This window comes from Charadrius vociferus, unplaced genomic scaffold, assembly GCF_000708025.1.
Source record: "Charadrius vociferus isolate BGI_N301 unplaced genomic scaffold, ASM70802v2 scaffold43, whole genome shotgun sequence".
In the NCBI taxonomy this organism is placed as follows: Eukaryota; Metazoa; Chordata; class Aves; order Charadriiformes; family Charadriidae; genus Charadrius; species Charadrius vociferus.
The window spans coordinates 5,599,027-5,616,512 of record NW_009648043.1 but is presented as its reverse complement, the minus strand read 5'-3'; the positions used below and the strand labels follow the sequence as shown (position 1 = coordinate 5,616,512).

Sequence of the window (17,486 nt, the reverse complement as noted above, 5' to 3'; positions counted from 1 at the left end):
TATACCCAAAGAGCTCTTTTAGCAAGATATCAGAATATCTATTTCATAGTTTCTTACTCCCCCACTGGGAAGATTTAAATAATATGATTGAATTAGTGTGAAAAAGGTGTCAGACATCCATTCCATGAATACTAAATGCAGACCGGACTATGGGATACATAATGTCTTGAGAAAACCCTTTTTATATCTTTTTGGGCTGTTTGATACCCAACAAGATAGAAATTCAGAAATAAAAAACGGTACAAGAAGTGAAGAAGAGGGGAAATGTATCATATAAAAAACATACGAAAACCAGACATTGTGTCACGGTTTCCTCCAGAGAAAACTCTCAGCTACAGTGTAAAACAGCTTACAGAATCCTGAATATTCTGATCCTGAAGCAGCAAACTCTGAAGCACATGCTTTGCTTGAAGTGTGTTGTGGTCCTATTGATTTCAACAGTACTGAGTTTTGCTGGATTCACAGCAGCATAATCAGCACCCTCCAAGAGTGGGCACTCCTTTTCTCAGCATATTCCAGAAAGAAAAAAATCAAAGAAAGCTCATGTAATGTATAAAATCAGACAGAGGTTACATTTTTCAGCTTTCAAATGAACTGTTGTTCTTTTATAGAGATTTCTATCTCCAAAAATGAGGTGAATCTACTTGAAAACATCAGGAACAATTTAGCAAACTTTGGAAAGATTTTGAACAGTAAAATTGCAATTTGTTGCTTCCATCTTGCAGAAGAGTTTAATATATTTAAGCATGCTAATATAATTCACTTTTTCAGTCCACATTTGGTAAGACTGCCTACATTTTTCTCTATAATTCTTTGTTTTACCAAAAAAGACATGAAAAACTGTTTTAAAACTACAAGAATGTCTTTAGATCAAGAGAAAACTGTAGAGTGGTTCTCATATCAAGAGCTTTCTATTTTCCCTATAAAATATTAGACATAATTAAAGGTGAGTTAAGACTTTGGTGAAAATCTAAAGAGCATCGGCAAATCTGAGCACTGCTCAGCTTTTCAATTGCTTTTCTACTTCTCAGTTCTTTTAAATGGTTTTCTATGGCAGGAACATTTTTCTTAATTAGTCACAGCTAATTAGTGTTCTGGCATAGACAAGTAATCAGAAATGTCAGAGCTGCAAGGCTACATCTCCCTAATCCTTTGATAATAATTTAGCCTCCTGGGAGGGCCTCAAGCTGCGGTAAGTAGTGGCTGACAATAAGGCAAAATTAGGTGGGCAGCAGACCATTAGGATAGAAAAATAAAAAGCACTACCAAATCCTGCTGAGCACCATCAGGCAACTAACTACACTGCCAGATGAGGTGCCTGTTTAAGCCTGTGTTGTTAATTAGCTGATTCTACCAGACCTGCCACATATGTCCAGGTGCATCATGCAAAGATGTGTGTTTCTGGGTTTGCGCCAAAGGACAATTTTGCACTGTGATCAAATTTCAAGAATCTGAGAAAGAAGCCCACATATTTCTTGAAGATTATTCTGAGTTATCAAAGAAATAAGGCGATCAACAAGCTACAATCCATTTTTGTTGAGTCTCTTTTAAGTAATTAGGCACGGTCCTCTCATGTTTCTCAGAGGTTAATACAAACAGAGCTTTTGATTCAAATGTGGCCTTTAACCAGTCCTACCTAGTCTCAACTTGCTCAAGTTGCCTTGGCATATAATCTAGATCAAAAAGTAGACCTTTTGTCAAATCGCACACTTGCAAATAATTACATAACAATGAAAATGAAGATTACTTATTAAAATTAATGTGGCAGGAAGCAATTTGAGAACGAGGAAAAAAAAAAAAATCATGATTGAAGTCTTCCCGAAAAACATTGTTGAATACTAAATACTACAGTAATGGTGTTTTTGAGGTAGGCATGGGCAGCACAAGGAGTTGGTATTACAGAAAACTCTCACATTTAAAATAAGCGTTCCTCTTAGCTGTGTAACACCAACTGAAGACTAACTCCCTTGCCAGGGAGAAGCATTTGCACATTTTTAACACATTTTTTGTAAAAGGTCAGAAAACTTATAGAAATGATGCAAGTGAATAAAGCATTAGCTAAAAATGTACTTGCAGATATGATGGCAAACAGAAATGAATCAGATGAGTACACTGTTTAGGCATAGAATGAAGTGCATGTCATAGTAATCTTTGGAGAATAATTACTACCTCAAATAACCTCAAGTACATCATTGAACTTAAATTGTCCATCCCTGCTACTAATGGAAAAGGAAAATAATGGTTGTGATATGGGAACACTACTTGCACTTAATTCGCACTCCACACAAAATACAAGCATTTTTTTTTGACAGAAAAAGAATATCACATTACAGCTGAACTTTTGAAATACAAAAGCCAGAAGCAGCTACGTAAATCTGAGGTGCTTAAGCATTTATACTACTCATAAAGACATTCAGTCTTTCTGCGCTCCAAAGAAAGTTGTTTGAGTTCCCTGCCATTAACATCTCTTATGCTGCTTGTTGAACTGTTACACTGCACGAGGCCACGTTCTCATGTAGGAGAACCCCAAGGACGTTCTCCTACATGAGCAGTCCCTGTGAAGCCAACAGAACTGCTCTGTCACACCACACCAATTTAACACCCAGAAGAGATGGGTGATCAGGGTCACAGGTGCCATCTTTTACAAGATAACGATGGGACCTGTTTGCAAATGCCGATCTTTCCAGGATGAGCACTCGGGCTATTTTATGTGTTTATGGTACTTGTCCCCAGGCTTCCCAGAAATTAAAGCCTAAAAAAAAATTGGAAAACCTTTAAGTTGTATCAATGGCTAAATAATGTGTTAAAACCATTCTCTTAATCTATTCTTTATTTCTCAAAGCAGCAATCAATTATTGCGTAAAGATTTCATTGCATACACAGTGTTAATCAAATTGGAATTATACATCTGTTTACGCTATAAGTTTTTCACAACAGACCCAACGCAAATATAACCTATAAGATAATGCTCTTAATGGCAAATAAACCAAGAAGGGTTTTGAAGGGAAAATGCTTGAAACAGTTTTATTCTGTGTTCAGACAAGAATATCTATATTTCATGTGCAATTAACAGGTAGAAGAAAGTGAGAATCTACTGAAATGGCACTTAGGAAACTTAGGAACTATATATGTATTCCATCAATGTTTTAAATAGTGCTTTTTGCAAAATGACTTCTCTTTTTTAAGCTAGTTTGTTAACAAAATCAATTTCTTTTTTTCTAAAGGAAAGAGTTTTTAATTTATAAGTCTAATGTAATTTAAAATGCTCAGGAGTTCAAGACTTATTAGTCCGATATTAAAAGTCCAGTCATTGATGATAACCTGGCATGTTTATGGACACAGCACTGCATTTATTAAGGTTAATGGTAAAACTCCCATTGATTTTGGCAGTCTAGAACTAGATCCTGTGGGAATTTCATAGTTGGATATTTTTTACATCTGTTAATTTTGTGATCAGATACACAGCATTGTTCTTTGACAGGCTGCACAAATGTTCTTACATCATCCATCAAGCAGGTTATCTTTATAAGAGGGGCCTTAATAATAATTTGTAATATTTCATATTTATTCTAGGTTTGTGTAATTCTATTTTAAATACTCATTTTCCCATTCACCAACTGCTACTTTTACAGCCTTTTCTGAAAATAATTATTTTTCAAACAGTGGTTAAAAAAAAAAAAGAAATTAAAGTACAACTTTGTTTCCAAAACATTTTACAAAGCCTTATTTTAAAAAAAATGAGTTCTTGGTTTCAGTGATTAAATTTTAAGAAAGTTTTTGTGCGTGATGCTTTTAATCCTAATTAAAAATTATGATCATTAAACAAACACTGTAGTGCCTGTCTTCATGACTTAGTTGTTACACATTGAATCTACCTGAGTCACTGCAGCATTAATGTTAGAAAAGTTTGCTTTATTTGAATTTATTAGAAAAACTTGTCCCAATGTAACTTCATTGGCTTAGTTTATTTCAGTGGAGTATGGGATTGGAAGGAATCACATGGATCGTCCACTGAATTAAGCCTTCAGGAATCATGAACATGGAGTAGACATTTAACCCAGAGCATGTGTACAACACATTAGAAAAACTTTCTGGCGCTCTTTAAGATCTGTGGTGTTAAAACAAATAAGCAAACAAAAAAACCCCTCACAACTATAAGCTGCAACAGGATGAGTAGGAGATAAATGTCCTGAGTTCCTGTGATATGAAGGAATTTGACAGGTAAAATTCGCAGCTGATCCTAGGAAGAAGACCATGGCCCAGACCGCACAGGAAGACAGAAAGTTCTAAGTGACTCTGGCAAACTGACCTAGCAAAAACTCTTTGTGACTCAAATCTGGTGATTAATTTTGAGAACAAGATGACGGCACACTGACCTGGGAGAGACGAGTGCTATCAGGAGCACCAAGCCATATTGTTCCATGTGCTGTCTGTACCCCTTCCGGAGGAGATAATAATGAAATGCACCCAGGAGCCAAGTTTTTCAGAGGAAAGGAAGGAAAAAAAATAACCACCTTGGCTCTGCTGCATGATCAGCAGACGTACTGAAGCATAGGATTTAAATGGCTTAAAAATGGTGCTGAAAAAAATAGCGGCCCACTCTTCTTTCAAAGTCCCCTGGAGACTTGAGCCTCTCTCATACGTAAGGATTCATATCACAAGCTTAAATTCCGTTCCCCTGATTTTCACATTTTGTATAGCATGGCAGTGCTTCTCAAGGCTTATCAAGCACCATAAAACAATGCACTTTTTTTTTTTCTTCTCCCTAGTTTGAGACTTCTCAAAGGGATAGAAAATTTTCCAACTTCTAGCCTTAACACATTGTGACCCACTGGCAGACATTTGTACTTGTATCAATACTATTCTTAAATTTAAATGATCTTTGTTATGATAGACATCCTGTTTTCTTGGTCACTGGAATAGCTGTTAGTATATAGCAGCCCCGAATCAAGTCAATGGAATCTGTGCATAAATAGTTTGTAATTATACGTTTTTCGTCATTAAAATAGTGTCAGAGGTCTGATCTTGTCTGTATTTATAACTAACACCTTGAACATACAGAACAGTCTGGGTTTTTTGTTTATTCTGGATGAAGTGTTTCCCTGGCTGAAGCACAAACATGCACTTTTCCTATTTTGCTTGACTGTTCATTTCTTATCTGACACAAATACAATTTATTTTAAGGGGAAATCAACTGTGATCTACAACTGTAGCCAGCTGAATAACTTGAAGGATATTTACATAAAAATGTGAATATATTTTATTCTTTCTATTGACATATAACTTGGTAGAATTGCATTTATAAACAGCACCTAGGTTTTGTTCTATCACTAATTTAAAAAACCCTTCCAAAAATCATGGGCAAAATCTTGCTCAATCATACCATTCTAAATCTGAATTAATCTCAGGAAAGGTGAGTTAACACAGTGAGATGCCTTTATTTTAAATTTCTACACTCTGTGAGCTTACATATTTGTTAACGCATTTATCTGAATCCGTCCCATTGGTTATATTTCCTAGTGCGATGTTATGTAGAAATGCAATACCACCATATATAAAGAAAAATAAGGATACAATAGATATTTGATACACAGAATACTTATCATGTACATCTTTTTTCTTTCCTTACAGCTACAAGCGTTGGCCAAGACAGCACACAATGTGTTCTACTGAGTAAAAGGGGACAAGAATGGTTTTGCGTCTCAAAGGCAAGTGCTATGTCATGACTCGCATCCATATAGGAGATGTTTTCTTGTGCCGAAAAGCTTGACTGCTGAAATGAAACTTGGGAGAGGTCCTTGACCCGTGCTAACCCAATTGTACTGAGGTCCTGCCCTTGGGTTAGCGCTAGTTGGCCTCACCCAAAACCATGCCAGGAATCATGCTGGTGGCTTAATGGTATGGATGATCACTTGCTAGTTCTCAGGCCTGTGCCCAGGCCCTGGCCAGTTCATTGCTATGGACATAGCCTAAGGCTTGGTCGAATCCCACTACATCAACAAAGTCAATGTGGTCTCTCCAGTGAGAGTTAGACTTGGCCTTAGGCACATAATTTTATTAACATTCAGAAAATTACAACATAAGCAAAAATAACCCCAAAGAAAAACAAAAAATAGAAACTTGAAAATGAAACATATGCTTGCAGATTCAGTGCAAAAGCAAACTGAAGCAGAAGTTGCTAATATGGTTTTAGTACTTTGTGAAGATGCCAGCTGGATGGATGATAATTTTTCTACCCCTGCAGGGCATCAAAGCTTTTATAAAATCATTCTTTTCACACATATTAGCACTTAGCTTATTAAAACAGATGATACTTTTTTTTGTAAAGCTGCCTGGGAGTGTCTGGAAATATAAAATCTGAGAGATGAATCTCATTTTGACCACCCAGTCTAACAAACAACAAACACTGACATGACATACCATGGCTGAGAGTCTATGTTATGGGACCTTCTGTGACTGCCACAACTGTAGTGTCACAGTAAAGGCTGTGAATTGCTGTTATGAAAACATTTGCTGTAACTTGCATAATTAAATGAAACTGCCAGCAAAGCTTTCTAAAATACTTAGGAGATGACACACAAATAAATACATTTCAAAGTCTGTATTATGTTCCAGAATTTGTTTTGTAATAAATTGCATTGCAGAGTGCCAGAGATGACTTCTTTCCCTGTTCGAATTCCTACATAATTATAAGTGATTGACATCATTGTCATGTAAATCGATCCAAGTTTATAATAAAATAACTCTTATTTTAGACATATTTTACATGCGTAGTGCTTTGAATTTATACAGAAGGTACATTTTCAGCTGCCTCACAGCCTCTCCTTCAGACAACTCTGAAAGGGACACACTAAACGTATATTCAAGTTGAATGTGAATGAGCAGAAATATGCCCAGGAGTGTTGCTAGTGGCCTTAAAGGAGAGCCTTGGATGAGGAAAATTCTGGAAGAGTGGGTGATCATTTCTAACAAAAAGAGGAGGAATCAGGGCAAAGGAATGAAGAGAGGAAGGCCGTGAAAGCCAGTATCGAAGCTGAGGGAGATTATGGCAAGGATACAGGCTGGCTAGCACTGTGCGGGCCTCAAGGATGAGGACGAAGATTACTCTGGACTTGCAGAAGCGGGACTAGAATTTTGAAAACAAGTTTGACAATTCAATAAATGTTTGGTCAACTTTAGGAAATTATAAATCTTAAACTTAAAATCCATAAAACAAAATTCTAAAAGTCATTCCATGAAAGTACCAGTCAAACCCGTAGAAGTACCCGGCATACCTGGCCTCTTTCTGTATACGAGCAGGCAGTGATACGTACAAGTTTTTTATTTAGGGAAATTAGGTCTGCGATGGAGTCCACAAACCACACCAATCCCATTCTCTCCATTAACATATTCAAAATCAAAATACGGAAAATTGGGCTACTCACGTTGGAAAAATGACTATAATCTTCTATCAATTTTATTTATGCCTTCTAGCAATTAAAAGTTTAATGGACAAAATATTTAAAGAAAGCCCCCCCTCCCCCCAGTTGAAAATGGTAAATAAAAAGCAAAAGACAAAAGGATGAATAAAGGAGAACATCTGAACGGCTTGTTGAATATCATAAAAATGCAGGTTATCCCTTCTGACGCAGCAGTGATACCAGCAAGCTTTGCACGGGTAGTTACTTACATCAAATAACTTCTCTATGTACATTTCCTCATTGACCTTTTCTCGAAGTATATCCTGGTTTTGTCGAACGAACATAATGTAGGTGTCTGCTAGATCCATCCCTGGTTTCTGTGGAGACATGAAGAAAGGGAAGAAAGTAGTGGGAAGGAAAAGAGATAGACCAGAAGTTAAACGTAATGAAAACTGAGATTCTGTTACAATGTTCACACACGTATAAACTGTTTTTACTAAATCTGCTGTGAATTCTGGGCTAGTTACCAAGTTCAGGAGGGTTCCCTATTAATAAAGTTCTCAGTGTTATAATTTATGGGTGCTTTGAGTCATAAATCTACGTTGCCATCTGTAATGGAGTGAAGTCTTGGCTATGGTAATGTCAATGGCAAATTTGGACATTTTCCCTTTTTTTATTAGTGAGGCTCTCAGAGCTACTCCACCCTCAAGGTCCAGATCCTGGTATCACATTCAGAAAACGGTTAAAAAAAAGCATTCAGTTCCTTTCACATTGCCTCAGATTTGTCGTGATTTGCTTCCAATGTACAGCTGAATTCTGTGTTTGAGGTTAGCTTCTACTAATTGTGATTCAAACTAAGTTCAAGCATTTCCCTGACAGCAATGGCATAAAAAGGTTGGTATGAGAGTAGATCTGTACCCCTGTTTTTCTGACACCGTTGCACTGGCACAATGAGCTCGGAGGATGACTAGGGAAGGAGCAAGGGCCGAATTGTTTCCCTTCTATATACCAATCTATGTTCTGTATAAATAGCAGAATAGGCACAATTTTCATACCACACTCCAAACGTGGCACAGGCTGGGATATGTCGTGTGTGTGTGATACTACGTCAGGCCAGCCAGAGTGGTGGCTGCAACTGCTCTCTCCTGCCCAGCTGGCACCTCTGGACCTCTGTAGCCACAAAAAGTTGTTCCACACTAAAGCCCCCGACAGCTGGCAACATCCCCTTTCCTGGCGGTGTACGCAGAGTTGGTCAGGAATTCACTCTTCTCTAACAGGAACAAGGATGAACATAAGCACTTTGGAAAGTCTTCTGTAAATACTCTCTGTGTGAGCAAGTCTGTAGGAGTATCACTTGCTCCCAAATAGTTTTTAAAGTTCATGGCATGCGAAAGAAGGCTAGTTTTTATAACACTTTACAGTAAGCCTTAGCACAAAGCTATTTATAAAGGATTCATGTCCTAAGACTGACTCTGTACCCAACAATTAACAGCTCTAGGGAAGGAGAACGAAAGCAGCTATACCCAGTCCCTGAATTCCCAGGCATAAATCATCTCTATTTCTCAGAAGATTGTCTGAAAACAGCATACATACAAAACTCTACGAGTAAAATATTTAGCATATTTTAAAGGCCTGTATGCATAAACATGCTCATATAGTTAAAATATTTACCTATAATTTTATATTAAGGCTTCTTTTCTAGTCTACAAGTGGATAATTTTTAATTTTTCTCATTCCTTATTCTCTTGTATGTAATACATTATAATGTATATGATCAGGTCTGAGCACAAGAGGGAAGGAAAGGTGTAACATGCCCAAACTAATACCTGTCCAGAAATTGCCATTACAATAACAGGATGAGAGCAGTCTCCCCTCAAAACTGCAGTGAGTGACACCTCCTGGATCATAAGCTTCACCTCTTTTTTCCTGAATCTACCATGGCCACATACAGCAATACGATCCAAAATAAGATTTTCTTTTTCACTTAAACATGTGCATCAATGGCAGTTTAATTTCTTAAAAGTAACACTTAAATGGGCTGGCTTACCACTCCTAGCACCTCCAGAACTCACGCTGAAAACCTGGTATGTCTCCTGCACATTTGGATTGGTCATTCCAGAGGCAGTGAAAGCTCATTTCAAGAACTTATCACATACATACATGCCTACATGAAACTCTTAAGAGAAAAGCAGGACCATTTATATTTACATGAGTTACACACTTTGATCCTAAGCATCGAAATAAAAATGTAAGATTACAATAGATAACAGTTTTCTGTTGGAAAACCCGGTTCACAGAAATCAATAGATTTCCTTCATAAAAATGAGCCTTCACTAAAATGTGACAGAAATGTTTTTAAATTAAACTAAATCACAATGCAAAGGAGATTTAAAACAGAAAGCTCCATATCTTCCCTTACTATACTCATATGTGATGGCAGAAAGGAATACAACCAGCGTTGAAACCTGATGCAGTTTCTAAAACCTGATACGCAATTTATAGGAACTGGACTAGTTTTAACTTGGAGGGATAATGGAAAAATATTTTGAAATCTCCAGGGGTGGGTGAAGGAGATAATCTAACAAATCAAAGGCTGATTATAGTTCCTGGAGGTATGTATTCAAATATATAAATGAATCTTTCACTGAATGCTAAAACCTAATGGTTCTCCGATTCACGCAAGTTTTTCTTTTACTAACTTCAGTAAAAAACGTTTATGTTGCAGACAGCCGTAGCTAGAAAAGTAACATTTCCCATCAGCATTAACTCTCCCCTTATCTCTGAGATGTTTACCTAGTCTTGAAGCTGTGACATATGGGAATTTCACACCTAGTGAATATATTTTCATGTAGCTTGTGGCACAGGAGTGTAATCATTAAAAGAATATACACAAGTTAGAGTAACTGCAACAGCTGGTGACATTTACCAATTAGAATTACAGTTCTTTAAAACACTTCATCTTTCTTTAATGTGTGCAGGATAATTATCTTTGAAATTGCTGTGGAAAAAAAAATTAATTTTCCTTTTAAACAGTGTCTGCCTACAGTAGAAATATGTCTGGGTAAGCAAGATTATCAATATTCCAACAGTATGATTCTCTCTTTTAAAACTTCACCAAAATCATTGCAAGTTAGTAAAACACCTTTGCTCACGGTGGTCAAAACACACATTAAACATTGAATGAACCATCACGATATAAAATACTTTATTATCTCTCCATATTGCATGCATTGAATTTATTTGTTTTCTCTAAACATGTGAAAGAAGAGAAGAAAGCTATTATAACCATCAAAACAGGCTTAGTGCTATATGGTTCATGTTTTAACATTTTTAAATAGAGATTATATTAGATGGGAACATCTGATTACCTGATCTTCTATTGCTCTGTTTCAGATTATTAAACTTCACGGAAAAAAAAAAAGTTAATGTAGAATAAAAAACCCAAAGAACAATTAAGCAATTGGATGCACCTTAAAAGACAAACAAATAGAAACTGAGATATATTTTAAATAAGTGTCACGGGAGCATTTAATTATCAACACAGGACAGACTTAAACAACTCAGTCTCCACATCTATACAAAATATAAAAATTTCTGCTCCCCTGTATCTCTGGCAGAACATCTGCTGAAGTTAATGGGAGACAGTTATTTGCACATCTTTGGGAGAATTCAACCTGGTATATTTATCTGGATAAGTGTAAAAAAAGGTATTCTGTCTGAAAACTTCCCCAAGAAAAAAAGTGTTTTTTTTATGACAGATAAAAAGTTATTGTAGGTTTGTTTTATTCAGAACAGCAGACAAGATGTTTTGCCTATCCGAAAATGAAAGAGAACCAAACAAAGAGATGAATGGAGAAACTGGAAACACAAAGACATCAAATAAAATACCAGGAAATGAAGAGTTGTAAATAGGGTTACTTTGTCGCTGGTTACACAAGTAACTGAATACACTGGCGAGTGAATGAGTTTAAACAAGGGTGTAGGCTTCAGCACATTCTTTTTTAGGGTTAATCACTAGTTAACCTGGCAAGATGAACATGCTGTTTGGGAAAAAAAAATAAAAATCCTTGTTAATTACATACTGCAAGTGCTCTTACTTCCTGCTGCTGCACCTAATCCCACAGGTGCAGGTTGTCTCTTTTACTATTCACTGGTAGGTGGGTCCAGATCGACAGGAACTTTTTCATAGCAACGACTTCAGATAAAGAAGAAAGAGCTTAACTTTCCGCCTTTAAACAGGAAAACACTATCGTAGTGTCTATTTAACAGGGAGACAGATTTTAAAATCCATCATTCCCATTTCCAATATGATGTAGAAGCTGTATTATGATTGACAGACATCACTTCCACTGGCAAAATTTGCCTGAGGCACCTAGTCAAAAGCAATGCTGCATTGCCTTGAATTCCAGGTGTTCGAATATTTTGCTGCTGAAAAGTTTGCAGCAAGCTTAATACTGCCACTAATATCAGGTTTTTCCTACAGCAGAGATACACCTAAGTTTCTGTACAGCTTTTTGCAATGCAACAGTTTGTCACAAATCTCAATAAAAAGCATGTACATTTGTAAATGCTTGAGTTATGTTTCTTCTCATTTTGGCATTTGTCACAGAACATTTCTTAGCATCAGAGAGTATTAAACAAACTTGTATTCTTGATATTACCAAGAAAAAAAATTATCTAGTTTTAATGAGTCGCTATCCTGTCAAAGCACTAATGTTTCAAAGATGAGAACAGATGTTGGAGACTAACTATATAATAACAAACTTCATCCCATTTTGTGTTTGCTCTCCTCTCCACCCCCTTCCCCTCCCCTGCGTCCTGGAGAGAGACATTTTTAACTACAGCGTGGATGTAACAATGAAATGAAAAGGAGTGATGAGCTGGAGGGGGCTATTGTGAGAAACACAGGAGCTCCTTATTCAGTGTCCACCACCAAATGAAAGAGCACGCTGGAAAATTTCACTGCCTGAAATTTCTCCTCTAAATGCTGCATCACTTGGGCTTTGGAATGACAGAATTAAAATAGAATTAAAATATCATTAAAATACTTCTGGAATAGAAACTACTTGTACTCATGACAACATCCTCACTCCCTTCATTTCTTACAAATCAAAATACATAAACCAGGCAGGAAGATGCATCGTTTGTATAATCAGTCTATTATAAAGGTAACATTTTATTCTCATATGGTTATGAAAAATAATATTTTACATAAATGAAAAAATACAGTGCATTTTCCCTGCCTCTAATACATCTTCTTGTAGAAGAAAAAGCAACCTTGGCAAAGGTTAGGTGTGTGTATTTTGAGAACTGTCATGCAGAACTTAAGCTGTGATTCTTCAAGCATTCATGCAAACAGTTCTTCATACATGTGTGGTTTGATTGCATTTACAGGGCAGCACAGGCACGTCAGTGTCTGCACCAGGATCTGGATTCTGTAGTACAAAAGGTCTTCAAAATGTTACAGTTCCTACGACAAAATCACGTATTTTTTTTTTTCCCCAAAATAACTGTGCTCTACTATGTTATTTTAACTTTCCTACTGATTAGCAGCCTTCCTTCTGATCTCCATTTCAGAGGTGTCTCAACAATACTGCTGCCTTAAAACAGATGATGCAGGACTTTCCCTTCAATTCTTCAATAGCTTGTTTTTATGGATCTGAAAACAGAAGGGCCAGTTTCCAGGTTCGGGTATACAGAGGAGGAGGAAGAGGAGGAGGAGGAGGAGGAAGGCAGGAGAAGCTCTGAGCACAGTGATAATGACTGTTCTGGGCTCTTTATTTTTTAAACAGAGGTCTCCCAGTAAATCCTGCTTAAAAATGAATGGCAAAGTATGGCCACACCTGAATAAACCCTGATTTCCCAGAAAAAGTCATTCGCTTCTTAAAACCAGTTAAATGAGGCCACGCAGTACAAGCGTGATATTTGGAAATGGAGGTATCTGGAAGGTTCCAATGTGTATCTGCCTGGTAGGAGGCAGAGTTCCTACTCTGGCCTCTACAGGACCCCATAAGTCAAATGCTGGCACATGTGTGAGGCCCCTTTTCATACCTTTGATCCCTGCATAAAGGCAAGAGCGGAGTGAGAGGCCTGGCATTGTGCGAGCTGTGCACTGCTGTCAGCCCTGGGTCCTTCAAATGGCCTCTCTGCACTTGGTATGACAGGTGGCCTACATGAAGTGAGGGAGGATTAGGTTCCTTCTGTGCCCTCTAAATGACTGGCATAGATTACTGCCTCCTACAAAGGGATTTAAACATACCTTTCTGAACAAAAAGCTGTATATACATATGCATGTAACTGGATGCTCAATTTGTATGAGTAATTGCTCTGGTTATATTTGTAAATGAGGCAAATGTGTGTAGAAATGACCAGCTAGAGACAATTATTCGTGTGCAAAACTGACTTACATGATGAGAAACTGAACACAATGGAATTATCTACGTGATTGAGGAATAATAATCATTTGAGATTAACAATATATATTTTTTTTTTGCCCTCAATTCTACCGCATTATTTCCCTATTATCATTAATTTACTGGCTTTTGGAAGAGAATATAAAAAAAAAAAAGAAAAAATTTAGACAGGTTGTACTTCTACATCTCCTAAGGATTGCATGGGCTTTAAGAGAAACTAACAAAAAGTTATAGTGGATTTGGGTGAGTTGTTTTTTTTTTAAAAAAAGTAACCTAAATCAGCTCCTGTGTTCCTAAACATCAAAACACAGCATTAACACGAGAAAAAACTGCATCCTTCATGCACTTCTTATATTTGTAATTTTTGTACTATTTTCTTCTGAACATTGAGTTTCTTTCACATGTGCAGCAGCCACAATTTCTTCACTTCAGAGCCCAGCATGCTGTGACAATTACCAACAAAAAGAGCATAACAGCAATTAGATTTTTTTCGTTATTATTTTCAGGAAATCGTAAGCCATCATTGCTGTTATTCTTCTTAGTCTGTGTTATTTTAGATTGTTCCTGGTACTTTTGTTGGTGTTCCAGTTACCAAAACACACACAGTGTTCATATAGCCCAATATGCAATAGCTGGGGAAAGCAATGAGAGCTCCTTGTGACTGTGTACATTCCACTTCCTACAGGGCATTCTGAACAATGGAAGCTTATGTTGAATGCTTTCTTAAAGAGGTTAAAAAAAAAGATTAAACTCTTTTTTTTGGATGGAGTTATTCGTAATTCGCAGGCAACATTAATGATTAGTAGGGTAGATAGCAACGTCTTTACAAACATATCTGCCAAATGAACATGTGTCTACATTTCCCACCCTGGTGCTGAGAAGTTGAGGGATGCCTTCTGGGGAGCGTGCCTCTTTGTGTCCAACTATTTAATATCTAAATCCCCTCTCAATATTAATAGAACTAACCTTGTTCTCAAAATGACCAAGAATCATCCAATGATGTTCTCCTTCATTTTGAATCCTTTATTATTTCTATTTTTATTCACCTGTTAACTTTTTTATCCCCTTTACCTCTCTTCCTCTCTCTAAAACATCCTGCTCAGTACTACCTTCATTTTCTTCTAACATCTCTTTTGTCTAGTTAGTTTCTTCTTATTTCACTATAAACCAGCATATGTTCCTCTCTTTGCCAAATATTGAGCCTGGTAATCAAAGATCAAAAACTCTGTTGAATTCACACACTCAAAAAAACCCCAAAGGCCTTTTGCCGCTCCTCCCCTCCTTCCCCCCAAGATCCACCAAGTGATCAACAGCTCTGTTTCAGGGACCCCAATGGCAGCGCTAAGGTGACCCAGTGAGATCCTCGAATGGAGGTGGGGCATGGGGGCAGAATGCGGTCATCTAACAAAGTGCAATTTTGCACATATTTGCAAGTACATCAAAAGGAAGGGCCAACTGTGGTCACCTTCAAGTTACTTCCATATAAGCAGCTATATGGTAAGGAGGGACAAGAAGAGATTTTAAACCATATCAGTTCAAAATACAGCCACACGAGGCATTCAATTAGCGTTAGTGCAGGCTTGCTAGGTTACCATCGCACGCCCAAGAGCTCAGTGTAAATTCCTCACCCTGTGCCGCCCCGCTCTCCACTTCTCACTTCAATTGTGAGCCCAGGAGATGACCTTGCAATGTGATGACTTACAGCCTCCTTTTGCAGTTGGAATTTGTAACTTCCACAACCCGTGATTTTAGACCCTATTCAGACTGGACACTCACTGTCAATTGTGACAGTAATGGCTCTTCTTGGCCTCAACTGCACCTTGACAACATGGGGAGGAATGTGAAGAAGCAAAACCAAACCCCAGCCTATCAAACTCCTTCAACCTAGGAGAAAAGTCCTCCAGAATTTGGAAAATGTTTGTTTGGTCAGATCCACAGCCTCCCTGAAGTACAGTTTACACCTGCAGCTTACAACTGTAGTACTATAGTGCAGTTCACATCTTGGGCTCTGGGAAAGTTGTGTGGGATAGCTGAAAAGCAAAGGGGCTGTAAAAATGCAAAGATCCTGAGAGCCCGTCTAGAACGTGGTCATCTCTTCAGGCTAAGCAACACCATCCAGTGAATGCGAGAAAGGCAACGGGGCTGCAGCAACCACATCCCCGCTCTGCCTTCCCCTCTCTCCAAAGCAGTGCATCCCTGTGTGACCTGATTCACAACATTCCCCTGGGCTCGTGGCAAAGGTATTTTTTTGGTCTTGTCTTTATTGTGAACTTCAATGTCAACATATCCAGGGCAATGGTAAAAGACTTTGGCATCTCCTTCTCATAGATATTCTATGTTATTTGGAGAGTTTTTCATGTTACCTGAAAGAAGTCAATGAATTTCTAGTTTGTTCAGTAATTTTTTCTTTAGGCTTTTCAGTCTTAAGTACCTCAGCAAGGACCTTTTGCGGCAGCTCCACAGAACAATATATTAACAAGAGGTATTCTAAATTAACTGGATTTGATATGAGGTCAGTCCTTTGAATGCAAGATTGTGTTTTATAAAGCACAAGAGCATTTATACAATTCAACAAAAAGTCCACATGTAACCAAATAAGAAAAAAATTCTGAAAACATCATCCAAACAGAAATGTTACAATTTGTTGTCTTATGAATAAAGCTAATATAGACAGCAAAATAAGAAATTCCAGAAACAGAGATTTTTCCTTTTATTTAGTATGCATGGATTTAAAAAAATAATTCAGAGTGGAAATATTATGTTTTTACGAATAGAACTGCTGAAAGGATTTCTAGCCACCATACAGTCTAGTATGTCCAGCGTTCCTCTATATTCGTAATTTTATTTATTGTAAGGTCATTAACATAACAATTTTACTCATTGTTTTGCTATGCTTGGAAAATATTGTTTTAGAATCACATAAAAAAGGGATGAGAACAGATTTGTGAGCGAACAAAGGATATTTCTTGACAGTGATAATGAAAATATTTGATAACTTCTTCCTTGCTTTTTTAAAGGAAAGTTATTTTACTACGATACTCTAAAATATTCTAATAGCTGAATTCTGCTTTTATGTATAAAAGAGCTCCAAAACCTACTCTTTTTAGTTTTTATTTATACCACACAAACATTGCATAAGCAATGGTAAATCAAATAGAGATTTAGCAAGCAAGGGATTATATAAGCAAGATTGGGTCCTGAAGTAAGAAATCAATAAATAATGGGTATTCAAGTGTGATGCTTTTCCTTGTTGCTTATCTGGTACATTTGAACAATTGAGCCAAATGATGGAAAGACCCCTACAAAAGAATATCTAAGTTACAATCCTCACTGATCCACAACTGAAAAAGTACATTGAGAATAACCTTTCTAAGCTTTGCTTTGAGAGTTACTCGTTGCTTGAGGGAAATGAAACGCCCTCAGAGGGTTGTAGTGGCTGTTTAAATACTCTGTGTAAAGCTATAATGAATCTCTGTAGGAAAGCAAAATGTCAACAATAAAAAATGTAAGCTAACAAGACCCCTATTTTTTGAACCATTATGAACACTAGAAAAAATAAATTAAAAGGGTTGTACTTACAGGAACATCAACGTACTTTGCAGCTGCTTTCACCTTTAGAAAATTAAAAATAAAACAACACACAGTAAGTGCTTATTACTATAGAATGTGCACA

At 37.1% G+C, this 17,486-nt stretch overlaps 1 protein-coding gene across 1 annotated transcript in view; it reads right to left on the bottom strand.

Annotated features, from left to right (window-relative positions):
- The window catches only part of CADPS2 (Ca++-dependent secretion activator 2), a 346,061-nt gene that overhangs the window by 15,718 nt on the left and 312,857 nt on the right, over positions 1-17,486 (bottom strand). The window contains exons 28-29 of the mRNA XM_009883694.1: positions 17,393-17,425; positions 7,670-7,777 (exon numbers count right to left, since the gene is read on the bottom strand). Coding sequence (XP_009881996.1) covers positions 7,670-7,777; positions 17,393-17,425 — 141 coding nt within the window. The remainder of the gene's footprint in view (positions 1-7,669; positions 7,778-17,392; positions 17,426-17,486) is intronic.